Here is a 26,794-nt window from a genome sequence, read left to right as displayed (position 1 = left end):
CTGGAATTTACAGGTGTCTGACTCCATGCCCAGCTCAGCTGTAGTGGTTCCTTCATTTGAAATTTACTGTATGTTTATTTGTGTGTGTGTGTGTGTGTGTGTGTGTGTGTGTGTGTGTGTGTGTGTGTGTGTCTTTGTCTGTCACATGTGTGTGCCCATAGAGGCTGGAAGATTGTGTTGGATGCCGTGGAGCTGCAGTTATAGGCAGTTAGTTGTTAGCTACCTGATGTGGGTGCTGGGAATGCGTGTGGGTTCCGGAAAAGCAGCAAGCACGCTCAGCTGTTTTCGCTGTCGAGCCGTCTCCCCAGTCCTCTGAGGTAGTTTCTCAAAGACTGGTTGCATTGTGAAATTTAAACCATGTCAGTGAACTTTGCTTCCTCTGTTGCCTTAAAATCCATTTTTGTCTGATCTTCTAAATTGATATTTTATCTGTGATTGCCTTTATGACATACTTTAATCATTTGAAGCACATTGGTAATGTTGAATTATGTGAACCTTAAAAATGTTGGTATGTCATTATATAATATCAAAAATTATACTCCATTTTATCAGAAAACTTTTGAACTATGGGAAGATCTCTAAGATCCCAAGTTAATAGAATTGTAATTTTTGCATGAAAGTTTGAATTTCATTGTTTACAGAAATATTATCAGTTGCTTTCCTTGCAATGATTAGCTCACCTTGTTCATTTTCAAAGCAGAATGTCTGCTACACACCCATCTGAATAAGCATGGCTTTTCAGTTGTCTTCCAAGTGCCAATATTTCATGAAAAACTTGCATAGCTTGACTTGCACTTGACTTACAGCCGTTCATCCAAGTGCTTCTCCTACGACGGCCACTACAGACCACGGAGCTTCTCTTCTTACCACCCAGAGTCTGAAGAGAGATGGGACTCCCCCACCCCCACACACACTCTGACTCTGGCTGGGAGGAGCACAATGGCTGCTGGCATGGCTTGGTGAGGGTGTCTCAATTCTTGGTGGATGCCACCAGCCCCATCCACTCCTGTTTTACCCCATCAGGACCAGTGTTTACAGGGCAGCTCAGACATTCTCACGCTAAGTCTCTCCCACACTCCAAAGGCTTTTAGGAACTGTTCATATGGAATGTGATTTTTCTCATTATAAATAAAGTAAAATGAATTAGTTTAATACTGAGTCTTAAATGATTATCTTGATTATTTTTTCTAGGTTTATCTTTTTGTATAATTTTATTTTAATCGAGACATGTAATTTTTATATAGGTTTTCTCAAGAATTGCAGTTAAAAATAGAGAAAGATGCCAGGAATAATTCTTTACCAAAAAAATCTCAGAACAGAAAGAAAGAAAAAGATGATGCCTTAGGTGAAGAGAGAAAAACTCTTGTGGTCCAGGTAAGTGTTCTGCTGTAAGGTCTCAGTGTATGGAGGAAAATAAGGAAGATTTAATTTTATAAAAAATTAGATTTATTCATTTTATTTTATGTGTGAGTATTTAGCCTATGGTATGTGTGAACCACATTCAGGCTTGGTACCTGTTAAGGTTAGAAGAGGGCATTGGATCCACTAGAACTGGAATTTCAAATGGTTTCAGCCACCACGGGGGTCCTGAGAATCAAACCCTTGTCTTCTGTAGAGCAACAAGTGCTCTTAACTGTTGAGCCAGCTCTCCAGTCTAGTAATGAAGATTTTAAAGTGTTAAAATACTGGAAAAATTGTTAACTTTCAATTCAACCTGGGTACAAGAAGCCAAACAAACAAGAAGTTAATTTCTTTCCTATAGACACCACCTTAAAAAAAAAAACACCTTAATAGATCATATTTTAAATGCTCAATGGGTACTAGAAAGTGCAATAATGTTGCTTAGAAAGCCAACTTACAAAAAATAATGACTTGTAGGACATAAGGAAATGGCATGTTCTGGGCCATGGATGAGTAACCATGCCCTAGGAACATGGATTTTAGTTACCCTGAATGACATGTTTTGCTATGAGAACTTCACAGCCACAGAACAGCGGTTACCAAACACGCTGGTAGATGTTAGGTAGGTGGGCTACAACAGAGCACGAGGTCTTTCTGTGCTTTTCAGGTGTTATTTTACAACCTTTAGCTTTTGGATTGGTAGAGGCTAGAGGTCCTTTATGCTTAGAATACAATCCAAGAGTTCACCTGGTAGTCTGGAGGAAGCTGGGTCAGATACAGAGTTTAAGTGGCTATTAAAGGGACTAAGATAATCCAAGGTAATTTTGTCTTTAGACCTACGTCTGTCTCTCCACAGTCACAGTTTCTCATCCAAAGTCAGTCTGCAAAATCTCTAGTGTGGGTGCAGCTTCTTCAGAGAATTTCAGTTCTACCCATGTGTCCGAGAACACTGAGCACCTGAGCACCTCTGTCTGCGTGCATACAGCATTGGGGAGCACAGCTGTGCACACCCAGGGACAGACACCACCAACTCAGTCTGCTGTCTTTCCTTAATAATAGAAAGTGAAAATATTACTTTCAGAACTTTTATAACATTTTAAATTTGTGATTATGACATTTAGTTAAAAGTTTACTTTTCAGACTGGGCGGTGGTGGCTCACGCTTTTAATCCCAGCACTTGAGAGGCAGAGGCAGGTGGATTTTTGTGAGTTTGGGGCCAGCCTGGTTTACAAAGCCAGGTCCAGGACAGAGAAACCTTGTCTTGAAAAACAAAAAAATAGAAGTTTAGTTTTCCTGCTAAATCACTCAGGGTCTGTTCTTGAGCATTTCTACTGCTATCAAGTGAAACAAAAGAAGAGTTTTTAATTTTATGTTTGCTGACTCCGAATATGTAAGAGCAAGAGCAGAATCTCTGTTCCTCTTCCATGTTTTCCTCCTTACTGAAATGTATACCCACAGACCTATCTGTCTGTCTGTCTGTCTGCCACCGATCTATCTAGCCATGCTCTATCAACCATCTATCCATCATCTCTCTCTCTCTCTCTCTCCCTACCTATTTATCATCTATCAAGTTGGTATGCATCACATACATTCTTCTTGTGTTTTCACAATAACTATTTGAATAAGAACCTTGATTTAATTTTAATTCCATAGGTAGAATAAGGATGTGAAGTTTCTTGTCAGATCATTAACTTTTTAATGTCTTTATTAATGGTCAGGATACAAATGCTGATCCCAAAATTAAGGATTCTAAAGTGCTTAAAATAAAAGGGTCCAAAATTGATGGTGAGAAAGCTGAAAAAGGAAGCAGAGCTTCAAATGCCAGCTGTGTCCATGACAACGGGACAAGCCACATCAAAGGCTTGCCTTCCACAAGCCTCAGAGACTGCAGCAATGTCAACATTGATCACCCAAGAAATCCAGGCATGGCGATTCCCCCGCTCACGCACAATCTTTCTGCAGTGGCTCCTGGTATCAGTGCTGGAATGGGGGCGATCTCTGGAGTTCAGAGTTACAGGTATGAATGGGAAATGAGACAAACAAATGCTTGTTAATTTGTTCACATTGTTTTACTGTCAGAATTCTTGATGCAATTTCTACTTCTAGAACGGCTGCTTAAATACGATGACCTTGTGACAAAAATTGTTAGAATCTACTAAAAAAGGAAAGAGTTCGCCTGAGCCCTAAGACAGTCAGATTTTACTGTGGTTTGTGATAAAGAGAATCTATAGCTGTTTAATAACGTGAGAGGCTTCATTAATGAGAGGACTAATTAGTTTTGAGTGCCTGCTGCTGCGTGGACTGGTGGTGAGCATTTAGTGGCACACAGACACTCCTTTGGGCGTTTTCCTGAAAGGGGCAGCTGTGGGAAGCCCGAGTGATGTCAGAAGAGGTTGGGTGGCTCACCAGATTTCTGTGTGTTGTGTGCTTGCGGATAGACACTAAGTTCTGCATGTCTTTTAGCATGATGTCATTGATTTTGTGTTCGAAAAAATAATTATTGATGATTCTAACTTAAAGCATTTGTTACAGAGTGGATGAGAAAACTAAGAAATACTGTAATCCATTTGTTAAACCAAATCAACCTTCTCCGTCGGGGATTTATAATATGAATGTGACCACATCCGTAAGTAACAGTTCCCAGGAGCAAAAGATCAACCACTCGTCACTTCTAGACCTGCATTGGTCTTAAGCATGAGAGTGAAGAATTAAGAGTTTTATTTGGAGACATAGAGTAAAATCTGAACATACAATACCATCCTAACTTGTCATAGTCATAATTTGAAATTCTGAATGTTTAAATAAATTTTCTAAGTCTGAATGAAAGATTCTCTTAAGATGCCATCTCATTTCTTTTCGGCAACATAAATAAATTTTTTTAACCTAATGCTTGCAATTGAGTTCTTTTTAAAGAGCAAAAAGAAGATACTTTGTCTTATTATTTTACTAGATTTTTAGTGAAAATATTTTGTGTAATCACTTCAGAAACATTTTTGATCATTCTATTGTATATAAGACACTAGTACTGAATTGATTCAATCTTTGTGGAGTTTAGGGTCTAGTAGATCATCAAGGTAAAAACATGATGGCAGGTCGGGTGGTGGTGAAGCACACCTTCAATCCCTGCACTCACAGAGGCAGGCGTATCTCTGTGAGTTCAAGGCCACCCTGGTCTACAGAGGTAGTTCCAGGACAGCCAGGGCTACACAAAGAAAGCCTGTTTTGAAAAACCAAACCAACCAACCAACCGACCAACCAACCAACCATGATGGCAGATTTTAATGTGAGAATCATGTATGTGGTTCAGAGGTAGCATGGGAAGGAGCATCATGCTCTCAGCAAAGCCTCCATAATGCTGGTCCAAGACCATGCCAAGTAGTTCAGCTTTTGTTCTGATTAAGACTCTCAGTTGGCTTCTGTTCTCTGTGTAAAGGTCAGAGTCCTTCTAGGTATAATAAGTCCTTGCATGAGTCAGTTCCCTAATCCTGTGTCCCATCTCTGTCTATTATGTTCCTTGATCTGTTCCACTGTAGACTTCCTTTCTACTTTGATGTGATGGCCAGATACACCCCTGCCTTTGGGCTTTTACACTTACTATTTCTCCTTCTTTAGAATGTTCTTCTCCTAGATAATCCAACAGATGCTTTTTGTCCTCTAGTCCATAAGAAACCGTATTCTGAGGCCTTGTTTATTATTGAAGTCATTTTAATATGACATTTAGTCCTCCATCACTGTCTGAACCCTCTCCTTACCTAATTTCCTTCCACTGTATGTACCTGGTGCCCTCTGTGTTATAGAAATATATTGTCTTTGCAGTGGAAAGTAAACTTCCAGCTCAGTGATGTGTGCTTTCGTTCTCCTCACTGATCCATTCCATCAATTAAAGAATGGTTAGCCTGTTAGAGCCGCTGGAGAGTTACTCAAAAGCTGAGTAACAAGATTATATTGAGACGGTAAATGTGAGGGCTGGATAATATATATGAAGACCAGCTAGTCACAGTTAAGGTAAAGAACAGCATTTGTTTGCTGAAAAGCCCAGGCAGTGGTATAGGACTGACCCTGCTGGTGTAAAGAACCAGGATGTCACGCCCATCTTCAGCTGCCTGTTGCTTGCTGGGACTTCCACTGAAGACTGGCAAAGGGAGAGAAGAAACTAGAGAATAATCTATTTGGTAGTTGTTAGCGAGTTTGATAAATGAGCTGGTGAAACTGTTCTCTATGTCGGTAATGCCCTCGAAGTTTTATTATCCCAGCCCTTGAGATCACGCATTTGAGTATATGAATATAGTAGTTGAAAGAGAATGAAAGCCTAGCTCACCTTAAACTAATTTGTGTGTGTTAATCATCCTGATAATTAGGTCTCTAGTGAAAAGTACCTCCTTCAGGCTAATAAGAAAAGGAAGGAATACTCCAAAGCAGATGTGCGATTGCCTGAACTAAACTATAACCATCTTCCGGAACTGAGAGCTTTGGAAGGCATAGGTATGTTTATGTGCTTCTACTCCCAGCCTTGGCTTATCTTGCTAAATTGTAAGTTAAAGAAACTAACCAGGTTAAAAATGTATTAGTTTACATACTTAAGTAGGCTAGTGTGTTCACTCATAGATAATAAGTACTTATACATGTGGAAAACTAATAGTTCCTAATTCTTTATGTTTTTGATTACCTTTTATCTAGCTCGAAATTCCAGGCTAATAAAGAAAGAGAACAAATCTCTCTCTGAATCTCGGATTCCCTCTCTGGCCGCCATTGACCTGCATGCTTCCAGCATTGCGCTCCACCAGGTACAGAACTGCGCCCGCCGTAGACGCGGCCGGGGCTCTCTCAGACTTGGTGTGCTGTGGGGGGATTTGCCCTTAGGAATTTGGCAGGTTTCATATGGGATCTCTTTGGTTTATAAGTTTATTACACACGCATTTATTGTAACACTTCTGAATCCATTCTTCAGTTTTTGAGAGGGGCCTCTATCTTTAAAAATTGTTTTTAATAAACTTTATTATAAAGAACTGGCAAACAAAAACATCGTATCCCAAAGTTAACCAGATCAAAAACCTATACAACTCAATGAACTTCTGTACAGTTAGAATAAGCATTCAGAATGGAAGCTGTGGCACTTCACGTGTTGAATATATTTTATGCACTTATCTACCACCCAACCCAAAAGATCCATGCTAGAATTAGAAGTAGGAAAATAATGAGCCTTTTATCATCTTTCATAACTCATGTTCATCACCTGCATTCAGTCCTTCCTCGTCCGCTTATACTCAGCCTTCTGCCTTTCTTGTTCTCTTCTCTTCTCTCTCCTTCTCTCTTCTCTCTTTCTCTCTCTCTCTCTTTTCTTTGGACAGAGTTTCTCTGTGTAGTTTTGTTACCTGGCCTGGATCTTGCTCTGTAGCCCAGGCTGGCCTTGAACTCACAGAGATCCGCCTGGCTCTGCCTCCCGAGTGCTGGGATTAAAGGCGTGCGCCACCATGGCTGGCTCTTGCTCTCTTTTCTTTGTGTTATGTTATACTCACAAGAATGTGTGTTTACATGTGCACATATATTGCTGGCTAGATTCTGCATATGAGAGAGAATGTGGTGGGTTTTTTTTCTGAGATTTCGTGGTTTTATTTAATATTACACATTCTAAGTCCATTCATTTTCTTGCAAATTTTACAACTTCATTTTTCTTTAAAGCTAGATAGTATTCTGTTTTCTATGTATATCAAATGTTGATTATCCATTCATCTAGTGTTGCTGTAAGATTATCTCTTTACCTTGTGTTTTGACACCCTCGCTGTACTGTGTCATGGAGCGATTCCTTTCTGGTTGTGTCTGTTTGGAGTTGTGTATACCTCTTGTGTCTAGAAGCCTACTTCTTTCTGTAAATTTGGGAAGTTTTCTGTGATGATTTCTTTTCCTTCCTCTCTTCCTCCCTCCCTCCCTCCCTCCCTCCCTCCCTCCCTCCCTCCCTCCCTCTCTTTCTTTCTTCCTTGTGCAGTAACCACCCCTCCCAGCAGTGCCACGATAATGTGACTAAATAGTCTTGTCTATTCTATTCAGTTTTACCTCTGCTCCTTCTATCCCGTAAGTTCTCAGGTTTAGCCTCTTGAGTGTGTCCCAGACTTCTTGACCGTATTGATTATTCTCCTTGACCCACCCTCCTCATATTTATGTGTTTGTATTATCATCTCAGGGTCTGTGCATTTTGTCTTCTGAGATGTGATCTCTCACTCACCTGCAGCTCACTGATTAGGCTACTGTGGCTGGCCAGCAGGTCTCAGGTAGCCACGTGTCTCACCCTCTCCAGTGCTGAGATCGTTAGCGCATGCTGCAAAGCCCAGCGTTTTTACATGGATTCTGGGACCGAACTCAGTTTTTCATGCTTGCAAAAGCTTCATCACCTGCTGTGTGACCTTAACCAGCCCAGTTCGCACACACGATTAGCTCTCAACACTTCAGATACGGTCTCCCTCAGTCCTAACATGTTCACTGGTTATTTGCTTACAGCCTCTGTGCCTGGGTTAAGAATTTCTGCCATTCGTTTTAAGTATATTTTCTTTTACTTCGTGTAACAATTGTAATGGCTGCTTTGGTTCCAACAGATTTTTGCTTTTGTTTTGGGATGAGTGGGAGAGATTGGTTGTACTGGGGCATGGCAGATCAGAAGTATCTCCTCTTTGTTCGTGAGTCTTTTGGGGACTGAGTGGCCCAGTCTGGCCTTGAACTCAAAATCCTCTCTAGTGCTCGGCTGACAGCTGACTCCAAAGTATCTTTTAAAGATCTATTTATTTCATTTTATATGTTTGAATGGTCTGTCTGCACATATATATGTGTACCATGTGTGTGCCAAGTCAGAAGAGGGGACAGAGACCCTGAAACTGGACTGGAGTTACAGATGTTGTGAGTGCTGAGCATTGAATCCAACAAGTACTCTAAACCGCTAAGCTCTCTCTCCAAGCTCTCTAACACTTCACATACATAACCCAGGTGTGCAGTGCATACCTATCATCCCAGCACTTGGGAATTGGAAGCAGGGGGATCAAGAGGTCAAGGTCATTCTTGGCTAGATAGCAAGCTGGAGGCCAGCCCTGGCTACAAGAAACTCTGTCTCAAACAAACAAACAAATAAAATGTGTATAAATATAGGAATTGGGTCCTCTTACTTCATCCTTTTCCACAAGAGCATCTTCAGTCCTGAGCCCCTGAGTCTGAAAAGATGCAATCAGAATTCTTGGGTAGAGGGAGTTTTGCAATCACTGGACACCTGTAACACTTATTTATTTGTAGGGATCAGGATCTCCCCTGTCGGAGGATTCTGAGGGTGATTTGCCTCGGATGGAGCATCAGCACTGAGACTCACTTAACCTGAACAGGGTATGTCTGATTCGTCCTCCTTAAAACTTGAGTGAAAACATTCTCTGGTGATTCCGTGAGAACTGCTGGCAAAGAAGGGGTGTGCCACTTAGAAAAACAGGGGTAGCCTCATCTGTGGGATGAGATCACTTTCCATGGAGCTTCCATTTGCTCTTAAGCTAACCTGCATTTTACTGGATGAGGCAATATGAATGTAGGGTGACAAGTCCTCCAGGAGAATGCATGTCTGTCTCCAGAGTCCTGTGGGCTTGTAAAGCGAGATCCATTCAGTGATTACCTGGCAATTTTGGTCCCAGTAAAGCAGAATACACAATATAATAAACAGTAGCCTTGTTTGTGTGAGAACTGACGCTTTAGTGGCCCAGTCCCACTCAGACATCTGTTATGTGACCCTAAGCACAACATTTCTTATTGATCTCTCATTAACTCTGTAAAATGTGATGGCGATAAAATGTCATGTTAATTAATTAACCTGAACAAAGTATTTTGAACACCTATGACGTCAAAGCTAAATTTACTTTCAAGTGAACAAAACTTAAATTGCAAGCTTTCCTTTGCACAAGCCCTTCCAAGGCCCCACGAAAGACCTGGATGATGCAGTGCATTGAATTAGTTCATATGAATTGTGGACAATCATTTCACATGAACTCTACAAGTTGCAGGCCCTATAAAACTTAGGTCTGTTACATCAAAATCAGCCAGTGTTTGTGTAAAATAAGACAGTGTGCTACACATGATTGTTTAGATTTTTAAGTATCCTAAAGATTGTCTTTAAAATCTTTAAGTTTCTTAGACTACACAGTAACCACAAGTATTACCAACATATTCGACATGAGAAAGTAAGCAACATGAAAGTCAGTTTCTAGGAAGATTCTGTGTAAAGTGTTTGGTGGTGTACCCTGCTTCTAGATGCTACCAGCACTGAGATGATGTCCTCTTGCAACCAGAGCACTGATGCCCGAGAAGAGATCTGCGGCTTGACTGTTTCCTTCTCAACTACCTACGTTTTCTAAGAAAGGCTTTGCAGAAGAAGGAAAGACAGACTTCCAAATACTTCAAAGGAAGATTGAACAAGTGCCCCCCCTGCTGTTACCCCTTCACCTTTCCAACCTATTTCAAGATATATCCATGGAAGAATAGTGATATGGTTCTTGTTACATGAATGTGTATTTGATATTAGCTAGATTGTGTATTTAAAGTTATCTGAGATTAAAAGTGAGTAAAAAAAGGGAAAGAATCATTATAAAAGTCATGTTTTGTGCATTGGACTTTGTGTATTATCTATATAAATGTTTACAGTTGAAAATAAAAACAAAAAGCTAGGCTCTTTAAGAGAAGTTTCCTTTACCTTAACTGTAAGAACACATTTAAGAAGCTTGTTTCTAGGCACTAAGGTGGTATGCGACTACTGTTTGTGGTTGGATGTGTGTCTTTGTTCTCTGTCACTGTTGATGTCCAGTTCGTGTGTCATGGGAATCTGGTCTCTTCTGATCTAAGAACTGTGCTAATACACCAGGCAGACAGCCCTTTCATTTCTAATGACTTAGATTGGATAGTTCTCTGTAGTGAGAGAGTCTGGTGCTAATGTTCTGTGTGAAAGGACATGATTGGAATGGTGTGAAGGAGAGTTTTGTAGGTACAACTTGGAGTTAAGAACTGAGCTTCTCACTGAGGAAAAAGGTATACAAAATAAGAGATCATGCATAGCTACCTACTAATCCAATTAGTTCTCCTGGCTAGGCCAGTTACTATTGAGCCACTCAACTGAGGAGGCTTTATGGAAGCTTATGGACTCCAGTCTTGTCTGTGATAGTGGTTATGATAGAGGTTGATAGTGGATTGGACCCACAGAAATTCCTATTGCCTTTTTATCACAAATACTTGGGCTTACCCAAAAGCCTTTTTACCAAGGTGCATAGTCATTTACCTGCATTCCACATACACTTTCTGATGAACAGGTTCACAACCTTTTAGGTGGGAGGATCAGACCAGTTTGACTCCAGGGTCCTGGTTCTGGCTTTCCAGCCATGCCCACATTTATCATTTGAGAATATAGCTCTTCAGGGGCAGAATTTGTGTAGGTTTTTTTTTTTTTTTCTCAAAAGCTGTTGACTAGAACTTAGCCTGAGAGCTGAACAAGAATTCATTACCTTGGGGGACTTAAAAATGAAATCCTAGACTTGGACACTTGGGACCTCAAAGGAGTAGACATTCAGGAGGAGGCAAAAATAAAAGGTTCCAACAAAAAGTCTATTGGTAGTAGTTAAATTAAAATTCTATTTTTATTTAAAAGCTGTGTTTTAAACATTTGACCAAGTAAGGGTTTGCCTAGATTAGTAAGACTAACATGCTGATATAAAGTCACTCTATCAGTAGAAGTAGGCTTTTTACTAGAATCCCGTTTTTTTACTGTTACATTGAGAACTCTTCCCAAGAGACAGCAGCATGAGAAGCAGACGGTGCTTACAGCCGAGGGGCACCCAGCTCACTTCCGTCCTGTTTTCACGGAAAGGCCACTGCGGAAATATTAGCTTGACGACTGAGGGTCTGTCAGCTACCTGATAATTTGTATACTTGAGTTTGGTATCTTTGGTCTATTAAGACACATTATGAACTTTAGAATTAAGGAATTAAAAATATTTCTTAAGTCTTTATTGATATTTGAAGATCATATTTTGTTAGAACTTTGGTGTGGAACCAAAGAACTAGAGATTGTTCAAATCAAGTCTGTAGGTACTGACCAAAATAACTTTTTCCAATTTGTGGGTGTTTAGTCTTTTCTTACAAGAATGCACTTTATGTGAACATGCTAATGTGAAATTATTTTAAGTACTTTTGAGAGACAATGGGCTTGCTGTGCCTACCTATGTTTTAAAATTAACAAATATTGTCTAAGCACGATAGATGGTTTCAATTTACATTAATTAGATTATAAATGATATACATACCACTATATGGTATTAATAAATACAATTGAAGTAATCAGTTAATTCTCTTCTCTTTTTTTCTGGTGGAAATTCTAGACATAGGGTGTCAAGTTAATTTTTCTTGTACAGCTGTACAGAATGACATTTTGTAACACCATTTGGCAAAGGTATGAAAGCCCCAGGTCCAAACTTAGAGCCTGGTTCTGCTGGTAGAGATCCCCTTGTGCGTTTGGAATGGCAGGCTTCCCAGTCACTTTCGCCTTCTCCTCTTAGTAGCGTGCTGTGTTCGGCTGGGTCTGTATGAAGCTCTTGGTCAGACTAGACTGGAAAACGTGGTTGAATTGTTTTTAAGGCCTCCTGATTGCAACCAAACACAGGCCAGGAAGCAGAGCCCAGCAGAGCTCACTTTAGAGACTTAGGCTTGTTGAGTGAGTTGGACTAACTTTTTCTCTAGTGTTTTGTGTTGAGTGTGTTTAATGGCAGTAGGAGCTTTAACACTTCTATTTGTATGAGAAGTTATGTTCTCATATTTCTTTCTAATTGGTATTACCTTTTTTCCTCTTCTTAGTTTCAAACATGAAATAACTTGAAGATGTAACTAATCCACAACACATCTGCTGCTTCACACACTCTGAGAAATGCCTTACCTCAAATCCTGACGTGTCTCTCTCTCACCGGTAACATGAGCTTGGGACACATGATACGTTATTCACCGCAAACTTTCTTTAAAACAAAAATACTATTTTACATTTTCATGAAAATTTGTGTCAGCCCATTTTGGAGCCTTGTCTAATTCTTTTATTCTTTACTCTGGCACACAGAATCATTTCTTGTAGAAGTGAGAAAGATTCAAATAAAATTCTGGGAAATGCTGCATCAGTTAACATAGAGCCCCCTAGGGGAATGAAAACATTGTGTCTTGAGTCCCCACACTTCCCTGTCCCTAGACTAGGATGAGCCCCCAGGCAGTGGACAGGAATAGTGTACTGTCACCACCCTGCTGATTCGTCTTTGTCTCTCAAAATTTGGCACCAGACCATATTAATGTAGTAATAAGAATAGCAACTGAAAGCAGAGATATGTTCATATTTTGTGTAAACCTAGGCTTAAAGAACTTACTTTGTAAGAAAGCCAACGGGTGTTTGTTGACATAAATTATGCTTATAATTATTTACAGCAGAAATTAATTTATTAACCCTTTATTTAGATAATAAGAGCTGGGGGCTAGAGAGATGGTTCAATGGTTCTGAGCTCTGTCTGTTCTTCCAGAGGACCTGGGTTCAATTTCCAGCACCCACATGCCAGCACACAACTGCCCGTAACTCCAGTTCCTGGGGACCTCATGCCCTCTTCTGGCCTCCACAGCTTCCAGGCACACAAGTGGCATACAGACATCTATGTAGGAAAACTACCCATACACATAAAATAAAAAATTAAACAGGTAATATGAGCTTAGACTCCTGGTATTACTTGCATCCTTGTCCACTTTTAAAGGAAGAAATGAGATGTTTTCTTAGTCATTAAGCAAAGCTCCTCTCATGGGATACTGGGTACTGATTTTCTGCTAAATTCTTTCCTTCATTAATGGAAGTGAAAGGAACTGGGATTCTGCTGGCTGTGCTAATAGCAATGTATCCGTGGAATCACATGACCTCTCCAAAGGGATGAAGGTGAGAGAGGATGTCGGAGAAACAGTCCCAGTGGTCCCCAGATGCCCCGGCCAGCGGGGTCCTCAACGGGGACCTGAAGGGAGGGCCGGCGAATGAGAGGGACAAGAGACACAAAGAATGAGAGCAAGACAGGACGTCTGATCACGTTCCAAAATTTTATTTTCCTCTCAAGGCATATATAGGCAGGGGCAAAGGGGGGGGGGTGCAAGCAGGGAGGGGACTTTACTCATGGGTTGTTCAGCCAGCAGGGAATGTTGCTCTGGGGGTTATCTATCTACTCTTGCCTAACTGCCTAACTGCAGCGCGGTCACCTGATCTCTGAGAAGAGGTTCTGGTGCTATGCAGACTTAAGCAAGGCCTAGATCTAGGAAAAGAGGAGAGAAGCCCAAATATGGCGACGTGTGTGTCAAGGGTCGCTTAGGCTTATGACTCCTGTCACCCAGAGATCAATATTTTGATGCTATAAAAGGTATGTGGGAGAGTTCTGGTTCAAGGCCAGCCTGGCCTACCTAGTGAAACTATCCATGTCTCAAAAACAAAACAAAATCTCGATTGATTCTGCCAAATTATCCTCCAAAAAGACTGTACCAAATTATATTCTTACCCTCACTAGGTAAACACTTTTTTTTTTTTTACATTAGATGTTGTGGTTGTTCTTTTAAAATTATTTTAATCTTATGTGTATGGATGTTTTACCTGAATGGATGTCTGTGCACCCTGTGTGCCTGGTGTCTGTGGAGGTTAGAAGGGGTTTTGGATACCCCTGAATTGTCCTTACAGATGGTTGTGAGCTGACGTGTGGGTGCTGGGATTCAAACCCAGCTAGAACAGTCAGTTCTTAGCCACTGAGCCATCTCTCCAGTCCCTAGCTAATATTAATAAATTTTATTTTGATTAATCTGATGGCTGGAAATGACCTCTCTTTGATTTACACTTTCCTGGTTATTGCTACTGTTACAGATATTTTCACATTTTTGAATTTTTTCTATATATTTACTGGCTATTTGAATTCTTATAAATTAAATATATGAAAGATCTTGAGAAAGAAGAGATCAAAGAAGACTTGTGCTTGAATATGAATATTGGAGATTTTTTTTCTCTGTAGATGTTTTTCCTACCCTCTTCCCCCAATAAAGAAAAATGTCAAATTCAGGTAATATCTATATGTAATATGAATACATTAAAATATGTTGTGGGTCAAAAATTAATATTAATGCAACCTAGTTAGAGGAAAGAAAAGGGGACAGAGTCCAATCCCTGTGCTGGGTCCTGGGCAAAAAATGCCATGATGAGAAATAAGCACTTCTAGACTGGAGGGGGAAGTCGGAATTCCACCTGGGCAGGAATTACCTAAGGAGAGCTCATTGCTGCAGGGGGCTCTGTGCAGGATGCTGGGTTCTGCCAAGCCGTATTCCACGAGGTGGCAGTAAAGCCCCACTCAACAGAAGTCATATCTCTCCCAAGGGGGGAAATGCTAAAACCTGTGATGAATTTTATGTGAGAGCTAATATCTGTTCCCTTTTGTCCGAGCATCGGAAAATGGTCATTTTCTTATTATTGTAGATTTAATCGTGTGTATGTGGATGTGTGTGTGTCTGTGTGTGGGTCCGTGCACATGTGTATGGGTGCGCATGGATGTGAGAGGCATCAGAGCCTCTGCAGCTGGAGTTAGAGGTGCTGGGAACCTAGCTCACTGAGCATCTCCACAGCACTCTTCTCTGTGTGTGTTTGTTCTTGTGAAGGCACAGCGTGGTGAGGTGTAGTCAGTCACTGAACTTAGATGGCCTGGGAACACCATAACGGGGCATCAGGAGATTCCATCAGTGCAGTGGGGCTCCCCGGTGGGCATTGCCAGTGCAGTGGGGCTCCCCGGTGGGCAATGCCAGTGCAGTGGGGCTCCCCGGTGGGCAATGCCAGTGCAGTGGGGCTCCCCGGTGGGCAATGCCAGTGCAGTGGGGCTCCCCGGTGGGCAATGCCAGTGCAGTAGGGCTCCCTAGTGAGCACTGTCAGTGCAGTGGGGCTCCCCAGTGAGCTATGTCAGTGCAGTGGGGCTCCCCAGTGAGCAATGCCAGTGCAGTGGGGCTCCCCAGTGGGCATTGCCAGTGGAGTGGGGCTCTCCAGTGGGCATTGCCAGTGGAGTGGGGCTCCCCAGTGGGCAATGCCAGTGCAGTGGGGCTCCCCGGTGGGCAATGCCAGTGCAGTAGGGCTCCCCAGTGAGCACTGTCAGTGCAGTGGGGCTCCCCAGTGAGCTATGTCAGTGCAGTGGGGCTCCCCAGTGAGCAATGCCAGTGCAGTGGGGCTCCCCAGTGGGCAATGCCAGTACAGTGGGGCTCCCCAATGAGCACCGTGAGCACACTATTTATCCAGGCTCCAGGAGTTCATGAAACACACTGGGGACAAAGAAGCCTGGGTGGTCATAATCTCCTCACAGCCTTTGTGATTATCAGGGCTCCCCAGATGCCATTAGGTGGCTGGGACTCCTAGGTCAGCAAGGCAGAACAGTGACTGGTTGGGAAAGTGGACGTGATGATAAAGAGCTGTGGACGTTTTGTGGAATATTACTTCAACTAGGCAGAGATGTGTTACATTTGTTTATGTTGCATTTGTTTAACTTTGTAAAGTTGTGTTTATGCTGTGTTTGTTTAACGATGTAAAGATGTGTTGCCTTGCCTGCCTAAGGCAACTGATTGGTCTAATAAAAAGCTGAATGGCCAATAGCTAGGCAGGAGAGGGCGGGCGGGCGGGTGGGCAGAGAGAATAAGTAGGAGGAGGAATCTAGGCTCAAGAGGGAGAGAGAGAAGGAGGGAGAAAGAGAGGAAGATGCCGGGCTAACCAGCCAGCTGCCAGGCAGACACAGAGTAGGACATACAGAATGAAAGAAAGGTAAAAATCCCTGAGGCATGACGTAGATGAAGAGAAACAAGTTAAAATAAGTTACAAGAGCTAACAAGGAATGAGCCTAAGCTAAGGCCAAGCGTTCATAACCGTGTCATGATTTGGGAGCTTGTTGGTGGCCCAAAAGAAAGCCTGCTACGTGGACATCATCAAGAGCTCTGAATGCAAGACAATGAGTTGACGGAGTCACGAAAGTAGATTTGCTTCCCAAAATGAAGCTGGGGACATGGCCGGAGGCAGAGGGACAGGAATGCTGAGCAGGCCACTTTGAGAGTACCAGTCTCTCAAGGCTCTGACTGTCTTCAGGACTGACTGGAAACACGGTTCTCAAGTGTGTCGTGTAAGGCAGTGGTAGAATGTAAGTCAGTCCTCAGAGTGAATGGAAATTGGAAAGAGAATCCACACTGGCCTCAGCTTTCTCCCTCGATTCTGCTAATTTGCATAATGTAGACCCAGCCCTGATGGCAGTTAGAAAATCCAGCTGCCATCAGTCCACTGAAATTCTCAGTTTTAAAACTGCTCAGCAGAATGTTTTAGAGGAAACTGTCATCTATTTTATGTCTAAAAATTAAGTCTTTAGTCCACTTCTCAAAGCAGAAACATCACTGAAGGAAACTGAGTCAGGAAGGATGGGAAAGAGGCAAGTGTTGCTAAGATGGAGACCCGGGGGCTTTAACAGACTTCTGCTGTGTTTCATGACAGTACCCCTCCCCCCCCATGTCCTGAGCAGAGCAGTGTCTGATTCTTTGAGTGGAAGAAATTGTGAGACATTTCCAAAGTTAAACTGTTGATTTTATGCAGAACATGTAATGAACCCTTGTCTTTTGTGCACCAGCGCTGGGGGGAGGTCCTGATTCCTTGGGGGACACTCTGCTACTGAGCCATACTCCCCACCCATAGACTTAGGTCTTGACCTGTTCCTGCAGAGGGTTGTTTTTGTTTTTAAGATTTATTTATTTATCATGTATACAGTGTTCTGCCTGCATGTATACCTGCATGCCAGAAGAGGGCACCAGATCTCATTACAGATGGTTGTGAGCCACCATGTGGTTGCTGGGAATTGAACTCAGGACCTGTGAGAGAGCAGGCAGTGCTCTTAACCCCTGAGCCATCTCTCCAGCCCTGGTTTTTGTTTTTTTTTTTTTTTTTAATTTTATTTTATGTTCATTGATGTTTTGCCTGCTGATGAGTCTGTGTGAGAGTGTCAGATCTTGGAGTTATAGACAGTTCTTAGCTGCCGTGTGGGTGCTGGAATTTGAACCCTCATCCTTTGGGAGAGCAGTCAGTGCTCTTAACCGCTGAGCCATCTTTCCAGTCCCCCCCCAACCCCCACAGAGGGGCTTTACAAAGAGGATTGGACTCAGAGTTTTAAAGAATATTTATTTTGAGTTTATGTGTATGGGTGTTTTGCCTACATGTATGTATGTGTACCACATTCATGCCTGGTGCCCACAGAAGCCAGAAGAGGGCCTCAGATCCCCTGGGACTGGTTACAGACAGTTGTTAGTCACTGTGTGGGTTCTAGAAATTGAACCCTCTGTAAGAGCAGCAAGCCATTTCTTCAGCCCTGTCCCTAACCCTAGTTTTTTTGTTTTTTAAGTAATTAATGCTGCTGAGAAAAGTTTGAAAAATTAAGTGCAGGTTTCTCTGTCTCTAGCTACCAGCTTACCCTCTAAAGTCACTGAATGAGAACTATATTTGCAGCAAAATGGAGAAAAGTTTGTTTTCAATCTCCTGAAAGGTTAAAAGCATGCACCAGCTCCCATTCTCCATCAAATGCCTCAGGATCGCCTGCCTGAGAACATGATACTCTCTTTCAGAATTAGCAAATTCAGAAATTTAACTGATATAACATCGTTACCAGATGCATTGTTCATATTCTAAATTTGCCAGGTGTCTGAGTCCCTTACGGCCACCTCCCTGGCCTTCCCACTCTGGGATCTACCAGGGATGGCACATACCTGTAGTGTGCAGTGACAAGAGACCTGCGTCTTCAACTTTCACCTTTCATGACAACAATTTTGAAGATACTGGTTTTGAAAATGTCCCTCCATTTGCGTTTGTTTTAGGGTTAAATTGAGCTTATCTGTATGGAACACAACCAGAACAGACTTACCTGGGTTATTCTTGCCTCAAAGACAAAGATACATTAAAGAATGACCATATCCCTCTGAAAGACCCTTTTTGCTTCAAAACCAGCTGCATGTTCAAAGGAATGCATTGGAGAAACTAGTTTACCATGAGGCATCGATGGCCCAAGACTGGCCCCCGGCTCAACAAACTAGCCAGGAGCCACCATATTTTAAAAGCAAAATTTATGAAGCTGAAGAAATGACACAAAGCGTGTTCAAGTCACAAAAGCTTATGCTTTTATTGCAAACGTGTGCTGCCTCTCACAGAGGCACCTTCACCCGTGTGTAGGGAAAGGGTTGGTGTTTCATCTCGTTATCTGAAGAGCTTTCTGTAAAACCCTGCACGATTCGCCCACTTTCAGCAATAGACCCGATGATGGACATATTGAAGCTGTCAGTCGCCCTCAGTGGGTGACCCGAGGTTTGCCTACCACCTAACAAGGCCTTGTCAGGGGCTAGATCTCAGAACTGCTGCATTTTAAACTTGTGTTTATTATTATTGTTGTGTGTGTGTGAGAAGTGTGTGTGTTATGGGGAGGCACATGTGCCGCAGTGTAAACACGGAGGTCGGAAGACGATGTGTATAGACAGTTCTCTCCACAACCTTCTGTGGGTTCTGTGTGTTCACACTTAAGCAACCAAACTTGCGCAGCAAGTTCCTTTACCTGCTAGGCTGTCTCCCACAGGCCCAGAACTGTTGATTTTTAATTGCAGAACTTCTAATGTTGGGAGAAAGAAAGCCCCAGTCAAAACCCAGGTTTGAGACAGTTGGGTGCGGGGAGCATGCCAAGTACATAGGCGCACAGGAAGAGAAACGGAGTCAAAATCTAAATCTTCATCTTTCTTCACGTTTGCCAAAGGGTGGTCTTTTTTCTGGTTTGTTTTTCTTTCCTCCCCACAAACGGGGAACGTGTCAAGTTTATTTCAAAATATAGTTTCTTGAGGAGGATTCAGATAGGTTTTAACCTGAACCTATAAATCGGAAGGAAATGTCTGCTCTTACACCGGTTGCGACGATGGCTGCATTTTTCCTTTCGTCATTTGAGGCAGGGAGGAAGCATGCTGGCATGACAGACAACCCTGTCTTCTGGTCCTGGGTGTCCATTTCCAGAGTTCGCATGCATTTGTGTTAGTATGTTGTTGTTGTTTTCCTTTGTAGCAGCAGTGACAGCATCATTTGTGCATAATTCTTGAGAACACGTGGAAGCCACTGGCCACACGCACAGAGCCCAGGTTCCCAGGACACAGGCAAGCTGAGTAATGCAAGCAAGAGGTGGGCTTTGTAGCCGTCAAACAGACAAGGGTACGGTTGTCGTTCACCTGAGAGCGCAAGGTCCCCACAGTTGAGTTGGAGTTTACTAACATCCAGGTAATTTTTAAACTAAGCTTTTGGTTAGAACCATGCTGAAAGTTTGAAGGGAAGTATTTCATTTACCTGTGACTATGTGATGATTACAGGAGAAACAGTGAAGTATTTAGCAAATTAATATGCCCAAGTAGTTAACAAAGAAAGTTAGGCCGGGCAGTGATGGCGCACGCCTTTAATCCCAGCACTTGGGAGGCAGAGGCAGGCGGATCTCTGTGAGTTCCAGGCCAGCCTAGTCTATAGAGTGAGTTCCAGGACAGGCTCCAAAGCTACACAGAGAAACCCTGTCTTGAAGAAACACCCCCCCCCCCAAAAAAAAAAGAAAGAAAGAAAAAAGAAAGGACGTTACAGTTCAAATAATTTGGGTTTGGTAGTTCAGTGTACAATTAAAGTTTTACCTAGGGCCACATTCTCTAGAAGGCTGTTTGCTTTAAGCTTTAGAATTCCTTTTAAAGTTCACTTTGTAGATCTACCTACTCTCTATGTTTCCCAGTGTCTTTAATTTCTGCATCTGGCTCATAATGGTCTCTTTAAAATGTCTTCCACTCTAATTTGAAAGAGTGGGTTAATTAATACTGCTGGTGTCTAAGTATGGATAGAAATTATTGGAACAGCCCATCTTTAGATTTTATTTGCATTAACATCCTGTGGGGTAATAATGAATCTGTTACTGCCAGGTTTTGTAAACAAAAATGTGTAATCCGATCTCTTCATTGTTGACCAAACAACAACAACAACAAAACCCACAACAATCTACTGAATGGCACTGAGGGTGTTTAGTTTTCTAACGCGGTGATTGTAGACTGGAGAGAGAAACGATTTCATTGTCTTCGGTTCTTTCGTTGAGTGTGTTTGGGCTTCTCACTTCTCTACGCTTTCCTCAGATGAGCTTCTACTCTGGAGCAGTCCTCCGAGGAAGTACCTCCCAGCATTCGGTCCACCTCGTGGCGGGAAGAAAGGACGGAATGGGAAGCGGTGGTTGTAGTTTGGAAGGAGGAAAGGTCCATTAGGAAGCCTCGGGTAGAAGCCCGGCCTTCTTGGTGGAAAATAAAGCCACACCCACCGGGGTGTCCTCGGGTTGGGTTGGACCCTGGTTAAGGTAGGCTTCCTTGTGGAGGGCGGCGGAGGGGTGAGTGTGACGATCTGGCAGTCTGTAGGGTTCACGTTATTTGGTGAGCTGTCAGGAGGGGTGACGACATCTTGTCCTGTGGAAATGAAAACGTAGGTCAAGCTGGGCCCGGCAACAGAAGCGGAGAAAGATGCCTCGGGGTGAGGGTGGGAGAGGGATGCGAAGAGGAACTCGGAGACATTTTAAAGCATGACTAAAGTGAACTGCAGTGGTCCGAGGAAACGAAGCATGGACACACCTAATGGTCCCCATTTCCATCTGGGGAACTGACCCCAAAGAAATACATGCGTATTTATCCAAAGATACTAGTTCAAGCTTGTTCATAGCAGCCTAAACGATCCAAACGCCTATCAACAGGAGACTAGCTAAATAAACCATGTGTAGTCACACAATGAAACAGTCTCCAGGAATGAAAAGGAATAACAGCCATTATCTAGAAACCCAGATGAATCCATGTCTGTTGAACAAAGAAAATTAGACAGAAAGGATGCACATTGTAAGAGTCCATTTATATAAAGTTCAAGAGTAAGCAAATGGAAGCTACGGTTAAAAAATAAAGCAGACCAGTATGGAGCAGAGGGTCAGCCCAAAAGTCGTTTCATGGAGGGATTAACCAAGAAACTCTTCAGCAATGTTCTACACCTTGATCTTGATGGTTATTAAGTAGATTTGGATATATGTAACATACACACGCAGACATACACACACACACACACACACACACACACACACACACACAGGTATAAAATGTGGTGAAGCTGTACTTTTAAGATTAGAGGGCATTTTTTATATGACTTATAACAAAATAAGGAAAACTCATTGAAATAAAAAAAAGAATTTATTTACTATTAAGAAAATAAGCTGGGCAGTGGTAGCACATTCCTTTTAATCCTAGCAGTCAGGAAACAGAGGCAGGCAGATCTCTGTGAATTCAAGGGCAGCCTGATCTACAAATGAGTTCCAGGACAGCCAGGGCTGTTACACAGAGAAAACCTGTCTCGAAAATCCAAAAAAAAGGGCAGACAACTCATTTTTGAGAAGAAATATGAATGTAGCCAAGTGTCAGGTCTTCCCAGGCTTGAATCACCCAGTTGAGTTGGTCTTTGCTGTGCAGAGTTCTTTGGCTCAGAACATATCAATATAGACAGGCGAAGACTGGGCAGACGTGAACGGTGGAAACATGAGCATCCCACAGGAAGCTGAGAGTTCTGATGAATTTAAGGACAACTAGGTCCTCTCCCTCTTTAGGACAGATGATTTGAGCTTCTGGGTTGCACTGCATGTGCTTATCTAACTACTAGAGTCCTTAGTTCCTTTTCCATTCACAATTCTTAGAAATGTCAATCTTGAATGCCTGGGTATGGCTGATTGGGCTGTTGGTAGATACTCAACACACTCACTAGCTAGTCACCGAGGAATTAGAACTACTGGAGTTACAGATGGCAGTGAGCCGCCTTGTGGGTGCTGGGAATTGAACCTGGGTCCTCTGGAAGAGCTGTCAGTGCTCTTAATCACTGAGCCATCTCTCCAGCCCCATCATCTTATTTCTTGATACCTGAAGCTATTCTCTAAATTCCGTGGTGATTGGGGGCTAGAGCATGGCAGGCAGATTTTCTCCCAGGCTGTCCTGTAGTTTAGTACTCTCTTCTGGGACTCCTCCAGGGCCCAAGATCAAGGTGCTGCTTGCCTCTATCACCCACACGAGGCAGTCGACAAAACCATATAAACATACTTGGATATTTTCCCAGTAAACTCATCACATGGCGATTATATTGGGTCACTACATAGAAACACAAGTGTTCTGAAATGTAAGAACCATGACTGAAGCAATGGCTCAGTGGCTAAGAGCACTGGCCACTCTTTCAGAGGACCCAAGTTTGATTCCCAGCACACACATGGTGGCGTATAACCCCCGATAACTCTAGTTCAGGAATCTAACACCCTCTTCTAGTCCTCTTGTGTACCAGGCATGCAGGTGGTATGCAGACACACATGCAGGCAGAACACCCATACACATAAAATAAAAATACAAACCTCACTAGAAATCAAATGTAAGAGCCCTGGGAGTTGGTTTGGAACCTGCCTTATGTTACAAAGTCAAAACTGCCAGTGGAAACTGAGGCCATCTGTGCTTTGTCCCCTGGCTCCACTGACCCTGCCCATCTGTCCTCCCTTTGACCTTGTTCAACCCACTTCCTGTCAGTCTCTTTGTTTTCTCCTCAAACTGCCTCCAAAACTCTAGTCATTATTTGAAGAATTCTACCTCCCCAAGATGACTTAATGTCACATTTCAGAGAGAAAACTGGGCGATCTGCCATGAACTTTTTAGGTTTTCCTTTTGTTAAAGATCTGTGCATCAAGGTGAGGATAGGACTAAAGTACATTTCCTTTTGCTGTGAATGATGTACATGTTCGACCACTTCCACAGCGACTGTCTCCTCCACTCTACAAATGCTACTTTAGCAGAGCCCTAATATTCCTGGGCTTAACATCTGGTTCCAGATGTCTAGAGTTCCACTTTCGACCTCTTTCCCCTAGATCTCTCATCTAGTCCCCAAGTGAGATCTCCTTAGGGAGGTCTTCTCTGCCTGAAGGCTGGGTGATGGCCCCTGGCAAGAGCTTCCATAGCAGCCTTGGCTCACCAGCATCGCACTTGTCAGTGATGCGGCTATCATTCCTGAGCTACCCACTGGCCCTACCTCAGTGCCTGTGGAAGAACTAAACCAATCGAGAGAAATCTCCATTTCTATAATTGCAAGAGTTGCTGTATTCCTACCTGTTGGGGACAGTGTGATGATTAACACATATTTCCCACCCATCACACACTGCCATACCGGCAAAAGCACTGGGTGTCAAAGATAAGCATCCCGAAAAACTTAACAAGATCAAAGTAGGTCACATCTTTGAATGCTGATTGAAAACAACTGGAGAGGCAGGGCAGTGTGATGCTCCAGAGGCAGGATCCCCAAGTTCTGCTTCTAATATTGTGAGAATGGGCAGATCTCCTCACCCCGGAGGCTTTCTCCTTATTTGTAAGATGGAAAGAATAATATGGCCTATCCAACGGGCTTCTGAGACTATCCAAAATAAGATACTCATGGTCCTGAAAGTTTTTCGTTGCACAGTACACATTTAGTAAGTTAGCTATCATCATTGTTAGTTGTTATGGTTGGGGATGCTGTAGAAGGATTTTTAGCAGCACAGGCTCCAGTTCTTAGGTCTACATGCTGATATTTTATACATGATCTGTGCATCAAGGTGAGGATAGGACTAAAGTACATAGTTGTGTAAGTGTAGGACCTTGAAGACAAGGGATTATTGACTCTGTTGGCCACTGCTGATGTCCTTAGTACCGGGGACACTTCCGGATGACAGTGTTACTAGTGATACTTGGTGCACTCACTAAATGGCTAGGCAGACACTGGCTGTTCTTCTCAGTGTTTTTGTGGTACTCAGTGAGCACTTAATTCCTATTTTAGATAATAATTTATATTTAAAATTGAAGTACTGTACAATAAAAGCCAAAATGTTGTTTGGAGTTTGGGTTTCAATTTTAAATAGGCTTATTATAGTCTAGACATGAAATTTATAACATACCCAAAACCTAGCACTTTTGGAAAAAAAAAGGAACGATGAGAAGATCTTTTTATAATTACCTGTACTCTGTGGTTAACTGGGCAGACAATAGCTGTTTTGTAGTGAACTGTCATGATTTTTAGAGACGCAAGCTTGGGACTTGATGTCTACGTACACCATTCTTCCCTTACAGAGCACCTGGAGTCTTAGAATTCCCACGCCCTTTCAGACTTTAACCACAAAGAAATGTCAGTGCCGTGGTTAACTGATTCATAGTGATTGTAACTTAATTCATTTTTGTAGACTCAGAGAACAGTTGAGTCTTTTTTGTCAAATCCCTCCTTTGAAAGATACAGAATTTAGAGCCCAGAAAATGTCCTACTGGCCCCTTTCAGTATGTTGTAAGTGAAGTCGGTTCAACAGTGAGCATGTCGCATGTCAGGTGCCGAACTAAATGCAGAGAAGACAGACACAGTGCCTGCCTCTGGGGACTGGGAAGATACTACATATATACAGATTTTCAGTACAGAGTGGAGTGGAGCATCATGGTAGGGGATGTATTGATTGTAACGACAATCCAAAGATGTCAGAGAAAAAAAACCCGTTATTTTAAAGTAATATGTCTTAAGAAAGACTTGCAAGAGCAATAGTATAGTCACATTTAAGTGCTGCTACTTGAAGCAGAATTGCAGAAAGCAGGTGTAAAGCAGGAAAGGAGCAGCCGCTGCTATGGATGGGCGAGGGCAGAGGGAATGTGGGACACATGTGACCCTGTTGGGCAGTCTGTCCTAGGACAAGGAGAAGTGAGTGAGGACCTAGAACCTAGGCTGCCAAGCTCAGAGATCAGTTCTCACATTTCAAATGATATTTTTATTTGTTTGAGGACGTGGTTTTACTGCGCAGCCCTGGCTGTCCATCATGGAACTTGCCGAGTATACTAGGCTGGCCTTGAACTCACAGATAGTGCTGTCATTCCAGGTTGGCATTGCTAGCTTGGTAACCATAGTAACAATAATGGCATTTGCGTAGTGCTTTTAATGTGAGTTTTCTGGTTTTTGTTTTGCATATAGCTCAATGGTCCTCTTCAGCCCTACAATAATGCATATTAATAGGGTCACTTTACATATGAGAAATTCATGTGTAATGCTCACGGAAGTTACAAGTGTCTCAAATCACAGAGCAAATGCTGAGACTCAGATTCAGATCTTCAGATGAGAAAATCCAGCCTTTCATTTAACCACACGAGCTGATGATAGCAGATCTAAACATTCCCAATTTATGGAACTATGTAATCATGGAAGCCACATTTGTCTTTCCATATGGTATTAATTATTTCACCCACACATAGTAGTAGATTAAAAACCCAAACTCTTACCTTCTGCCATAGTTACCACCAACCAGCAGACCAGGACCCAGAAGTGGAATCCAGGAGCCATGGCTTCTGCCCTGAGCACTCACACTGCTCTGGACCCAAGGCTGCTTTAAAGGAGAGTGAGTGAGTCACCAGCAGCCTGATTCAGGCAATTAGCGTGTGCAGAGTGGACCACAACCACCTGGCCCTCTGGTGTGAGGGTGAGAAATTCTCCAGGAAATGCCAGACAGCGCTCATCAACCCGAAGCTTCTTGTAATGCCAGGCAAACACTGTTCACTCGTCTTCATTTCGGAACTTCTCCTTCGCTGTCCTTCCAGTTCCAAACACTCCCCCACCTCACTGCCTTCTCCTGACTTGTATCTGTGGTTCTCCAACTGCACAGGAAGGTACTTGGTTACTATTATACTGCTGTGACAAAGCACTGTGACCAAAGCAAGCCACAGAGCAGTCGTTCTCAACCTTCCTAATGCTGTGACCCTTTAATACAAAACCTCATGTTGCAGGGACTCCAGCCACAAAATTATTTTCATTGCTACTTCATAACTGTAATTTTGCTACTGTTATGAATAGTAATGCAAATATCTGATATGCAGGATATCTGATATGTGACCCTTGTGAAAGTGTCTTTCGACCCATAAGAGTTGTGACCCACAGGTTGAGAACCACAGGCAGACATGGTGCTGGAGCAGTAGCTGAGAGCTTATATCTGATCCACAGGCCCAAGACAGAGAGATAGAGCTAAGTGAAACGGTGTGGGCTTTTGAAACCTCAAAGCCCACCCCTCGTGACACAGTGCCTCCAACAAGACCACACCTCCTAACCCTTCCCAAACAGTTCCACCAACTTCAGACCTAGCATTCAAATATATGAGACTATTAGGGCCATTCTCACTCAAACCCCACAGAAAGGAATCATCTGGAGGCACTTAGCACAGCTTCTCACCACATAGCTTGACTTCCTGGAGCA

The 26,794-nt window shown here is 42.7% G+C and overlaps 2 protein-coding genes across 4 annotated transcripts in view; one reads left to right on the top strand and one right to left on the bottom strand.

Moving 5' to 3' along the window:
* Positions 1-11,750, top strand: part of Cdkl2 (cyclin dependent kinase like 2) — a 29,155-nt gene extending 17,405 nt beyond the window's left edge. For 2 of the 3 annotated variants that reach the window (XM_052735363.1, XM_052735362.1), the window contains exons 8-14: positions 1,245-1,374; positions 3,120-3,418; positions 3,934-4,027; positions 5,760-5,883; positions 6,079-6,185; positions 8,674-8,760; positions 9,670-11,750. In XM_052735363.1, the coding sequence (XP_052591323.1) occupies positions 1,245-1,374; positions 3,120-3,418; positions 3,934-4,027; positions 5,760-5,883; positions 6,079-6,185; positions 8,674-8,739 (820 nt within the window). In that variant the 3' untranslated portion in view covers positions 8,740-8,760; positions 9,670-11,750. The remainder of the gene's footprint in view (positions 1-1,244; positions 1,375-3,119; positions 3,419-3,933; positions 4,028-5,759; positions 5,884-6,078; positions 6,186-8,673; positions 8,761-9,669) is intronic. The other variant, XM_052735364.1, reaches the window with a different exon arrangement.
* Positions 11,751-18,694: 6,944 nt separating this feature from the next.
* On the bottom strand, positions 18,695-25,840 carry Odaph (odontogenesis associated phosphoprotein). The gene is made up of 2 exons (XM_052735835.1): positions 25,831-25,840; positions 18,695-20,955 (listed from the first exon to the last, which is right to left on the bottom strand). Exons 1-2 carry the CDS (start codon positions 25,838-25,840, stop codon positions 20,612-20,614), a joined length of 354 nt encoding a protein of 117 aa, XP_052591795.1. The 3' UTR covers positions 18,695-20,611.
* Between the last annotated feature and the right edge of the window lie 954 nt (positions 25,841-26,794).

The sequence above is a fragment of the Peromyscus californicus genome, unplaced genomic scaffold, assembly GCF_007827085.1.
Source record: "Peromyscus californicus insignis strain IS unplaced genomic scaffold, ASM782708v3 Scaffold_13__1_contigs__length_99412109, whole genome shotgun sequence".
NCBI classification, from domain to species: Eukaryota; Metazoa; Chordata; class Mammalia; order Rodentia; family Cricetidae; genus Peromyscus; species Peromyscus californicus.
Note: the sequence above shows the minus strand (reverse complement) of the source record. Positions and strands in the feature narration are given on the sequence as shown.